We start from the raw sequence: 12,387 nt of genomic DNA, 5'->3' as shown, positions 1-12,387 counted from the left end.
ATATCCGAAACTCGACACTAATTGTTAAGGTATGGATAATGTCTTGGCCCACAAACAGGTGTAACCTATTACCATGTACAGTATGGACTTACTTCGAATGAACAATGCATTAAATTCCTTTAACGATCGATTGAAGTCAAAGAGAACCTCGCACTCACGAGATATTAGGAAATATAGGTATTTATGACCGGGGGCAACCCGGCGTCGCCTGTTTTCTTGCTGTATTCGAAGAAATACAAATAAATCTGCTTGTTAGACATATCTACTTGATTGCTGTATTTTGTTCTTCTGGTTATTTTTTTCCACACGTTTACAAGTTATTATAACTCGCAGCTACACTCTCCAAGTTTCCTATGGATCAGGATCAAATAATTTAAATTTAGTATGTACATGTAAAGCATAATAAACTTTGCTCCCCATGCGGCTTTTTTTTTCGGCGGTCAGTATTTTTCCGTCTAAGTCTATTACATATTAAGTAAATAAATTATATATATTGAATACATTTTTATTTTTTTTTTATTGTTAAATTTGAACAGTTTTTATAAATGGGTAGTTTGTTGCTTGTCAGTTTCTTTCCATCATGGCTTCTCATTCATTCTTACCACTAAAAATATTTTTTTTAAAATAAATTGGTAGGTACCTAATTTGAAGAAATTTTATTTTTTTACTATTTTTGCCTACTAATTTAAGCATCTAGGTACTCTATAACTTGTCCGTATGTCTGTTTTTTTTTTCAATTATATGTACCTAATTTTACTTAGGTTTCTAAAGTGGTAAGACAATAAGCAATAAATTGATGTAAATCCGCAATTACAATAAAAATAATTCCCTATTCTGTAGATTAATTAAATCGTGAAAACGCATAGACACCAATGCTTATGACTAGCCAATCAAGATTTGATAAACAAATCCAAAGTTTTTAGCAAATGTTATATCGTGTTATAAAAATTTGGGTATCAAATCAATGCGATTTACTGTCCAATGCCCCCTTTCTACTAGATCCAATAAATTAGTTTTAAAGCTTATTTTATCTTCCGGTCTGTCCATTTTTATGTGGAGAAAAAATTTACTTGGCTGCCAAAAAGGCTTATCAAATTTCTAGTTTGGATTCCCCAGAACAATAAATGTCCATTCTTTTTTTAAAAAACTTTGTCCTTCTTTTCAAATTGTTTTTGTATTGCTGTGATTCACTTCTTATGGGTGTTGTCATCCTTGTTAAAATATTGTTTACCTTACCTTACCTCGTAAGGTCGAGATTTTCCTTTAATTTTTCAGTAATCATCTAAAGAATCCAGAGCATCATCCGCGTGTAATTGGATGCGATACTCTATCACCCAAGGTTAAGTAACATCCATCAAGCAACCAACCCTTTGATTGCACGCCCTTTGTCTGAGAAGTCCTAACTGTGCATGCTAATAAGTTGCGCTTCCCCTTACTCTTACTATTTATGTCGCGCACCTGACATAGCAGCAGTTGCAATCATTTTTAATGTCTTTAATCATGACGCAGTGTCGGCCCAAGATTCGAACTCTCTCCTCCCCGGTGACGAGCGGATGTGCTTCGTGTTGAGCCACGATAGCGGTGTTTTGTTTACCTTAGTGTTTGTATGATAGGTTGATACACCAGAATATTAGCATCTCCTCCCCATAGGAAACCAATATGGGTCATTTCAACCACCCTGCAATAGACAAAACATGTGTGGGTTGATTTTTTACTCTATCAAAATTTAAGCTTACTAATTTAGAAAAAAACGAAACCTCTACGTGATTTTCATCTGTCATTGGGGTGCAAGACATAGTAAAATTTATGACCTTCTTATTTGCCCCCACCCGCCAATATTAGTTTAGATTTATTTTGCTTGTTGGCTATACCTTATTTCTGACCAAAACTGTCGATTTACAAGTAGAATAAAAGTTGTCTTCGTCTACATACTTCAAATATAAATTTATTGAAATGCCAGTTTACCTATTTATGATAAAAAGTAAATTATTAATTTTAACCTGGAATCAATTAAAGCAGGCAGAACTTTTTGGTAAGCAGATTCTACGCAAGGTGGAGCCAAGAGGTCGGATTTGGCAAAGAAAAGAGTCGTTTTGCAGGTGATCTGAAAAAAAAAATAATTCTTTCGTCAGACGTTCCATGTGTATTATTGGAATATTTATTTTAACACAAATCAAGAAGGGATGAGACATTGAGCTGAAAAATTACATTAATACCCAAAATTTTAATAACGACGAAAATTATTCGTTGACTCAAAAAAACATTGGGTACGTTTTGTGACTTTTGATTGGTTGGTTAAAACTAAGTGTCAAAAAATTTCAACCAATAATTTTAATCTACAAAAGGGATAATCTTAGTATGTATAATTATATCAATTTATTGTTCATTGTCTTGCGCTTTAGAATCTCTGACACAAAACCAGAATGATAAAAGTATGTAAAAAATTCTATAATCTTACCTTTGAAAGGTCGTATTCCTTAATTTCATTAATTGGCTTTTGATTCCAATCAAAGGGACGAAATTTCTTCTCTGATATTATTTGCCTAAACAAACTTAAAGTTCAGCAGCAAAGTTTTTAATATGTATATATATACATATATCTATTAGTAGAATGATGTCTGTCCGTCCGTCCGTCTGAAGCTTAAGATGTCGGTAACCACTGAACCGATCGGATTCTACTCTTCAGGGAATATACCTACTAGTCCTGGTTTTAAGCTATTTTCTTGGGGGTGGGACACCCCCAACCCCCCCAAAAAAACAAAAAATCCACCCCATTTTTTTTTGTAGGAGATATCCTAGATCCTTTTTTTTGTAGAAGATTTCCTTGGTCTTTATTTTTTTTTGCAGAAGATTTCCTTGGTCCTTTTTTTTTTGCAGAAGATTTCCTTGGTCCTTATTTTTTTTTTAATTTTACTTAATTTTTTTTGTCATTTCTCGGGGCAAAGCCCCTAGAAGCTAGGGGCGAAGCCGCAAGTATATATATATTGTCTTCTTGATGAAAATGATGTTTAAATGAAAGAACCATATTGTTGCTTAAAAGATAAAAGTCCCCTTAAGAAATTTTAGACATTTGTCTGAAACAGCAGCCGAGAAAATCACATTAGTCTCTCATATAATTTTAATCTCCGTATTAATAATCGACAAAGTAAGGACTGGGTAGCTGCGCGTAAGCCTCAGGGTAATCAACATTTTTTTAAAATCAGCTATATGTCTAAACCTGACATAAACATAACAATCACATTTAAAGTGAGTTTAAATTTGAGGCTTTGTTGCAGCTGCCAAGCCCTCAACAAAGATTGCTAACTTACATAAAATGAAGAATGGTGTAGATAGAAGAATTCGATACCAGTTCAACTGATAGGTTTTCTGTCAGGGTTGATCCACACTAAAAATAGTTAAATTAAGTTTTTAAAACCAATTTTTTTCTATATTAATATTCTGTCCGTCCGATTAAAACTATTAGTTAAAAATTTTGAACACTGCTAATTTGAACTAATCAATGAAGGTCTACCATAAATACCGATATTTTTAAGCCAACTTATGAGGAAACGTGTTTGTAAAACTTTTTATACTAATAATAGTTATTTATCGCGTCGTATTATAGACAGCTTTCCGCGGATATTAAAATAAAAAAGCCAGATTTGTTAGTCCCGACCAACAAAACTGGTATTATTATTATGATTTTTTTTGTAATACGATACGATACATGATTTTTCAGTATGGCCGAGAACCGGTTCTAATCCATCGAATACTATTCGGTTTTGAAGCCATACTGAAAAATATACGTATCGTATGTCACCTCTCACCTCGAGTAACAAGAATCAACAAATGCAAAGAACTTGTGTAGAGTAGCCGCTACCAGAGACAATGAGTTGTTTATTACACTAGTCCCCAAAGTTTTATAATAACGTTTTCTTATTTGTTGGCTTTACAACTTTGGGAGCTTTAGTGAAGTTTGATTGGTTGGTTTATTAAGTTGAGTGTTCAAACGTTGTAACCACTACTTTTACTTTACAGAAGGGGCAATTTTGTTTATGATTTGAAATAATTTCTCGGCTAAAGTCTTATCCCTTCAGATCCCTGAGGGCGCAACTAAGAAACTTACATCTCCAACAAATTGGTTGATAATTGTGTCAGAAATAATGGGGAACAGTGGGCGTTTCTTTATCTTGTCCATTCCGGGTATCTTAATAGGAATTGTAATTCATAATAAATCATAAAATTTAATTCTCTTGAGCCAGATATGTTTCAAATTAAAAAAAAACTTTCTTATGGTATTAGAAAAGTATGTTTATTGGTGATATTAAAAAGCATCTTTAAGAGGTATTTTTAAAAAATAAACGATGGAAAAAAGATTTAGTTTTCAAGCCCTGGGGCTAACAAAAATGGAATTATTCTTATAATTTATCATTTGACTATCAATGTAAAGCCGTTTTTAATACAATGTGATCAATTTAACTATTCTTCACTCAATTTTGTTTTGATCTATTAAAAAGTAGTAATAATTTTGACCAAAATGTTAACTTCTTAATGTCAGGCTTTAGCAATATATATATTTTTTCAAAAGTTTTTACCTGTAAAAGCAAATAGTGAACTCCAAGCCAGTTTGCAAGCTCTTGTTGTATTCTAAAATATTTTTTTAATTAAAATTTACATACAATTTCACTGGAAAGTTAGATTTTGATCTGTTATAAGGCAATTTCTACTATAATACCTAGTTGAAAGAGGGGAAATTAGACTATAAAAATACATTGGTACCTAAGTTTTATTTGCTGTCTTAAAAACTTTGAGTACTTTTATATAGTATTGATGGTTAGTTGCAAATTGGAAGTGTCCAAACTTTCAGACAAATAATCTATTCTACAGAAGGGGTAATTTTGATTGTAATCATTAGGGATGTATATCAATTTATAATCAATTGTCTTTTCCCTTAAAATCCCTGTATAATACCTTTTTACATGTTTGTTAGAAGGAAGCCCAATTTGATTTTCGCTGGTCAGGGCTACTGGAGCTAAAAGAACTGTCTGTCCAATTCTTGCCTGAGCCTTAAGAAATAACTTTCAGAAAATGATAATGGGTACTGCAGAATATATTAAAACTTTGAACGCGTAGAGTGTTTTTTTTTTTAAAGCTTATTGTCCTTTGCACTGTCTGTGTGTAATTAACTCATGGATATTTCTTTATGTCCAATTTAGGGTGGTCCCCTAAGGGTAATTTTTCAATAAGTTAAAGGTCTAATTATTGAAATCGAGTCAGGCTTAATGGCTTTTTAAATGTATATACTTACCCTTTTACTTGTAGAGTTAGCAATCAACAGAGCTGTAGCACCCATAGAGTGACCAATACAATCTACACTACTACATCCAGTCTCTCTAACAATCTATATATATTTTTTCTATGAAAAAATCTAAATTAATATATGGTCTTCTGAAGTCCCAAACTAGGGAGGTGCAGTAAAAAGTTGCGCCATTTGAATGGCTATGGTATTCCGCATAACATGGCTAAAAAGTGAAATAGTAACATATGATGAAGTTAAATTTTTACACTCATAGTTTATCATCAGCATCCTTATTGTAAAGTAACAGGATGTGTGATTGTCTGTATGTCTGTCTGTTTGTTTGTACCGAAAGATCTTGCTAAACTCTAAACTGATCGGGTTCTCCTTAACAGGGTAGCTTCTCATAGTTCTCGGGAAGGTTTATAACTATTTTGGGGGAGGGTATCACTACCCTCCCATGAGAAATCACAAAAAAATCTAACGCAACATAGATAGGTATCGTAGAGAGTTGAAAGTAACATAGATAGGTATTTAAAGTGCCACTAGAGGCCTCTAGGTGCGTAGCCCCTAGTATTATATAAAGTAGCAAGATTTTTGTCTGTAGCTTACGATATCAATAACTGCTGAACCGATTGAGTTCTCCATTATAGGGAAGCTCTACTTGGGCCCCAAGAAAGTTTAAGACTATTTTATTTCCAGATTCATGTCATAAAATGGATCAAGGCTTTTTTCTTTCCTTCTATACCCTTTTAACATAGATCTCCTACATGCTAGAGGCGGAGCTGCTAACATATTCATAACTAGCTAACCTTTTCCAGAATTGCAGGAATGTCTTGTGTTCCAATCTCATGGAAGGTATATCTCCAGAATTCAGGATCATTTGTAGACAAACTGGTATGCTTAATTCCATACCTAGACGAATAGAAAGATTAATAGGTAGATAGATAGATAGATGATAGATGGATAGTTATGTGGATAGTTAGATGGAAAGTTAGATGGAAAGTTAGATGGATAGTTATGTGGATAGTTAGATGGAAAGTTAGATGGATTGTTAGATGGATAGATAGATGGACAGATAGATAGATAGATAGTGCCTGTCTGTGAATGAGTATGAAAATTTCCGATTGCGTCTTGGATTAAAATAATGCCATTGGACAAAAAAAACAATCAATAAGCAAGGAGAACTAACTTATCTTACCTGCCTCCTCTAACATTGCCAAGCCAGACGTCAAAACCAGCTTTATGTAGCTGATAACCAAGACTCTCCTCGCCTTATATAAAAAAACAAAGGAATCAATTGGGGAAGAAAAGGTTAGATTTAAACAATGCAGGGATTTTAAAATATAATACAATGGACGATAAATTGATGTATGAACCAAAAGGTGACCAACAAAATTACTACTCTTGTTGAATAAAACCATTTGATGAAATCTCTGGACGTTCAACTTAATAAACCAACCAATAAAAGATTAATAAACGTACTAAAAATTTAGTGTAATTAACCAGGGAGAAAGGGGACATTGGGCTGTTTAATACACTAGCCCCCAAAGTTTTGTAATAAGTTTAACCTTTTTTGAATTTGTTGGCATGAAAAATTTAGGGACTGTCCAAACGTTTCAACCACTAATCTACAGTAGGGATAATTTTGTGAATTATTTTTAGAGATGAACACTAATTTATCGGTTATTGTCTTATCCCTTTAGATCCCTGGTAATAAACAGTCCAAAATCTCCTCCATCCTGATAACAATGCTTTACTGATTTTTCTTACGTGATAAGTTTAAATAATTTAGTAGAATTCTATCAACAACAATAAATCATTTACCTGAAGAGAGCCAGCTCAAGGAATTAACCATCATGCCATGCATCAATAGTACTGGAGATCCTTTGCCCACCAATCTATGCACCTTAATAGTTGTTCATCGTATCGTATTATAGACAGCTTTCCGAGGTTGGGTATTAGGTATAACTTATGTGAAAACTCAGTATAATCATTTAGTGGCGTTAGACAGTAAGATAGGAGTTAAAAATGTTTGAGAGCGTGAAAATAAAATTGCAATGTCACTAAGATCCTTCATTTTTTTTCAATTCAAACCCAAATTCCAATACTTTAGAATTAGGGAATCAAAATGTTGTAAACAATCTTTTTGCTTAGACCACATAGCACAAAACCTATGCCCCTTAGAATCAGATGAAAATATTTCTATCAACCAGAAACTTTAATATGAGATTATAAAAATGAAAATCGAGAAAGGGCTTTAGAATACTTATTACAAACAAGGGGGAAAGAGGGGGGGGGGGGATGGGGCTTTAATGCATTTTACGGTGTAGTTATGTGTTTTAATATTTCAAACAAGGAATAGTACGCTAAAATTTTTCATGGCTATTTTTTTGTGCTAGTCTTCACCAAATTAAACATTTATTAACATATTTTTTTGGTAAATTCTTTATAATTTCAAAACTTTACGGCAAAAAAATGATGTATTTCAGGTACCTAATTATCCTTGTTTACAAATTAATCCTACCCTACCTCTAGGATATATCCATCCTGAGTGGTGACCTCGTACACCTCCAGAGGAAGATCCAGGCTCTTGGCAAGATCCCGCATCTCCAGAGACACCTGAGCAGGAGGAAGCATCAACCTCTGAATAGGGAGAGGATTTATAAAAGTTGAAGATATTTATAGTGCCAATAAATAGATTAAATTACCAATAGAAGGCCAATATACTTTTTGATTGACAAATGGTAGGTAAGTATGACGTCATTTTTTATAGGCACTATTAAAACTTCATAAAATTAACACATTCCTGAATGATGGATAAACTATCTTTCTTTAAAAGTAACAGGATGTTAGTTTGTCCCAAAAGTACTCTTGGACCGATAGAGCTCTCCTTTACATTGAAGGTTTCATCGAAAAATTTAACTATTTTGCGGGTTGTACCTTTAACCTCTATAGTAAAGTCCCCGGAATGAGGGTCTACCTCAACAACTTTTTAAGGTGCCCCTAGAGTTTTTTTAAAAATACATTTCAGAAACCACACATTGAATTTCACAATAGAACTAAATAACCAAAGTTTTTTTTTTGCAAAATGTGGCAGCCTTATAAAATTGTATTTAAAGCATCTAATTAGATTGTCTAGAGGATGAAGCAGGGGTATGGCACCCGAAAAAAATATTTTTCCAAATCCTTTTTGTCTGAAAAAGACATTTTTTGGGGTAGATAAAAATAATAATAATTATTTTAAAATGATTAAGACACAATAGTGCTCAGGGCACTCAAACGAAAGTAAGATTCAGTTTTTCGCGCTTTTTCTTTAGCCTTGCGCGCTATGTGCATTGTCGGTTTTAGGTTTTCATAGTGATCTTAGGTAATAAGATAATACACCACAAATTGAAGCACTAAACACTGTAGATCAAAATCATTTGAGAGCCCTGTTCGGACAAGGCAAGTTTGTATTATCCAAATTATTTTTTTATGCCAACTAATAAGATAACGTTAATTAGTATAATTTACAGTTCAATATCACTTTTTTCCTTAAATAATCCAAAATTTTAGGACCCTTTAATCCATTTCTAATAATGTGCTTATTTATGATTTGCGGACTGCTGTTTTCTATAAGACTTTATAACTATTAAAAACTACCAGTTTTTAGATGCAATTTTTTCCTTATTCGCAAAAAAAGTAAAATGTATCTAAAAATACCCTCAAGATTTATCTAATGCAAATCTGCCTATTGTCAGTACGTGCAATACATGCATGGTATATAACAGTGCAGAGGGAGGGACAGGACATTAAAGGGTTAATTAATAGTTTTTTAAAAAGGCATCTAGGACACTATGGACATCTGCCGCCCTTCTATCTGTACGTCCGTCCGTCCAAGTAAGCTAACAAAAAATCCTAACAGTTTTATAATTAAGCCTATAATCAATTCAGGACACTAGGTTTGTATGTCTTTACACGAAAGGACAGTAGTAGTTTTATTTTCAGTTAAAAAGGCATCGTTTTCAAGAAAACTAATCCTTTTACACCTAATATTTACATATTTAATTTACCTAAACACAAACACTTGTAAAATTTGTTGTCTCAGCCTTACATTTCTGTATACAGTGACGTGTCGAGAGGTGGTGTATTAGCCCTCTATGCCGACAACCCTCTACACAACTCTACACATATTCCAAGGGGGTTGTCAAGTTCGGAGAGAAAAAAATATCTATTATAAGTGTTAAGGTTTTAGTAGAGTCTGAACCCGCAGTCAATAACTTATGTTTAAATGTAATAAATAAATTTGCTGTTAATAAAAGCCTTTTTCAAAATACTTTGACTTGCATATTTATTATTTATTTGTGCATTGTGAATATTATCAGGGAGAGAGGTCACATTGAGCTCTTTATTACACTGGTCTTCAAAGTTTCATAATAACATTTTCTAATTCATAGACTCAACAACTTGTGGTACTTTTTATTGATTTTTGGTTGGTTGGTTTAATAAGTTTAGTATCCAAACGTTTAAACCAGGAGTTATAATTTTGTACATAGTTATTGGAGTTTTACACTAATTTATCGGCCATTGCCTTATCCCTATAGATCACGTTAAATTATCCAAGTAAGTTAACAAGGCTTTGCAGTACAATATATTAAAGGATAGATGGTTAAATTGGCTAACTGTTTACTACATTATGGTTACAATGCCTTGAAGGGTGTGTCCATCTGTAAGGCAAGATTTATAGCTTTGATCTTAATTTTACAGGGTACTGTCTGATATGGTTCACCTTTACTGTAAAACTTCCTATAGGTATAGGAAAGGTTTATAACCCTTTTTAGGGACCCTCTCTTTTAAGCAAAAATACCCCATCGAAGATAAAAAAAATTTCTTACTTTTCATTTCAAAACCATAAAAGAAAAAAAAGATTTGACTTAATCCCCTCCCCCTTCCCTTTCCCCATACCAGCTAGTTTTATTAAATTTTGATTACTTCTTTTACATCTGCATGATCCTTTTAACATTGAAACTAAATAAAAAAGCAAAAATTTACAATGATTTGATATTTGATGAGTTATAAAATGTATATTATCAATAGACAAGGATAACAAGTTTTGTCAGTTTTATTGCAATATATACATATTTATTTTTGATAAATTGTACCTAAAGGTTTTTGTTTTTGTTTAGTTAGATAAAATTTTTAAAAAATATTTTAGTCTTGTTGAGTTTGACACTACCCTCTAGGAGTAAGAGTTGTGTAGGGTAAACCCCTACGGGCCCAAATTGATTATAAGATTATTAAATTATCAATTTTTATGGGGGGGTGGAGGCAGCGTAAGTTCACACCTCCAAAAAGAATAACTTAAAAACTTCACTGGACCATTAGATACATTCTCTAAAAAGCACATCGTGATGAGTTCAGCGAACGGATGAACGAATAGACAAACGATCATTACTTAGGTAGACAGTGAAATCAGTCCCGTCCTAAAGACGGACGGATGCATTAGCACTAAAAGCCAATTTAGCAGGTTTTCGATTTACTGACCTTTACAAGACTTGGAGCGAAGAACATTCTAAAATAATTTCTCCATTGTTCCCAGTTTGTCTCCCAATCACACAAATAACGCTTTCTGCAAATTAAGATAAAAATTTAAAAAAACTCTAGCGGCTACGCCTCAAGCATAATTAAAGTGCTCTGTACTTGAAGAGAATGGAAAAGGGCAGAGAAATTGCTTAAAACTATTCCCGTATATATTCGAAGCTTCCATAAATCACCTTATACATGGAGGATAATATATTTTTGCTTTATTGCCCAATAGGGCTAAATTAATTACATTCAGGTTAAACATGTTGGTGTTGGTCCCCAAAAATCTCCTTGCTAATGAGGACGCCAAAGATTTTTTATTTTTTGTGGGGGGGGGGGGGACGGGGGGTTAAAAATGATTGTTGTCAAAGGTGAAAGGAGGGGGAAGTTAATCTAATGTATTTCCAAAAATTTTAAAGGTGCACATTTGTTTGGATTGAGGGGTTGAAGGGGCACTTGAGGGGAGAGTCGAATTTGAACCAATTTATTATTTTAGATTTGAAAAGATAAAGTGTAAAAAATGAGGGGGGGGAGAAATTTTTTTGAATTTTAGTTAAAAATTTTTTTAAAAAAATTTATTGGGAAGGGGGGTGCCTTCCCCCATTTTTAATTTTAGTTAAAACAAATTTAGGAGGGGGGGGAATTTTTTTTCTAGGGGCGATTTCTCTTGGGAGGGTGGTGGTACCCTCCCCCAAAATAGTTATAAACCTTCCCAGGACCTGTGCGAAGCTACCCCGTTAAGGAGAACCCAATCGGTTCAACAAACACACAAACAGACAAACACATGGACATCCTGTTACTTTAGTATAAGGATTAAGGGAACCAAAACATCTAAAATTTTGTAGTCATTAACAATAAAATATTAGAAACTAAAATTTAAATTCTTGTTTAAATCTAAATAGATTATAAATATTAATTCGAGTTGTTAAAGTCAAATCCTTATACTAAGGTAACAGGATGTCTGTTTGTCTTTGTGTTTGTGTGTCTGTGTGTTTGTACCGAAGGATCTCGCTAACCGATCGGGTTCGTTTGCTGAAAGTATATAAGAGTTTTAACCATACTGAAACAAGTATTGAAAGTATGAAATTTAACAAGATATATATTCTGATAAGATTTAGATTTTATTTATAAAGAATTTAAAGAAAAGTAATTAGATAATTAATCAAAACAAACCTGTAATCCTCTACAGTAGAAAAAGCTTGCGCTACGCTTCTTTGGACAATATTACCGAACATTTTAAAACTGCCTTTCAAAGCAATACCCAATCTATTTTGCCAGTTCAAAGGCTGTTAACTTACTAAAGTTTCTTACTAACTAAATTTTCAAAAGGCTAATATTCTTTTAAAAATATAAATATGCTGCCAGTTTGAATAGACAATGCCAAATTTATTCTTGAAGTATTATTCACGGGTGTTCATTTTATAATTTAAAAAAAAACGGATCCTGTATTACTTTTTCATAAATGATAATGATATTTCTTCAATCTAGGCAAAAAATTTTTTTGGCGAATGGCCATTTGAACGGTTGGCAACGACCTTGGCAGACAG

At 33.0% G+C, this 12,387-nt stretch overlaps 1 protein-coding gene across 2 annotated transcripts; it reads right to left on the bottom strand.

Annotated features, from left to right (window-relative positions):
* Positions 1 to 489: 489 nt before the first annotated feature.
* LOC145319344 (lipase member M-like) lies at positions 490 to 12,162 on the bottom strand. Of its 2 annotated transcripts, none has more exons than XM_080161423.1 (15): positions 12,014 to 12,162; positions 10,802 to 10,886; positions 7,808 to 7,921; positions 7,103 to 7,184; positions 6,477 to 6,549; positions 6,088 to 6,190; positions 5,288 to 5,380; positions 4,951 to 5,045; positions 4,575 to 4,626; positions 4,106 to 4,186; positions 3,309 to 3,385; positions 2,459 to 2,543; positions 2,001 to 2,104; positions 1,595 to 1,678; positions 490 to 604 (listed from the first exon to the last, which is right to left on the bottom strand). In XM_080161423.1, exons 1-15 carry the CDS (start codon positions 12,073 to 12,075, stop codon positions 589 to 591), a joined length of 1,206 nt encoding a protein of 401 aa, XP_080017549.1. In that variant the 5' UTR covers positions 12,076 to 12,162; the 3' UTR covers positions 490 to 588. The 2 variants fall into 2 exon arrangements, with proteins under 2 accessions (XP_080017549.1, XP_080017550.1); XM_080161424.1 differs by having other exon boundaries at positions 7,808 to 7,897.
* Between the last annotated feature and the right edge of the window lie 225 nt (positions 12,163 to 12,387).

The sequence above is a fragment of the Acartia tonsa genome, chromosome 5 (assembly GCF_053477335.1).
Source record: "Acartia tonsa isolate MP-2025a chromosome 5, ASM5347733v1, whole genome shotgun sequence".
Classification (NCBI taxonomy): Eukaryota; Metazoa; Arthropoda; class Copepoda; order Calanoida; family Acartiidae; genus Acartia; species Acartia tonsa.
Note: the sequence above shows the minus strand (reverse complement) of the source record. Positions and strands in the feature narration are given on the sequence as shown.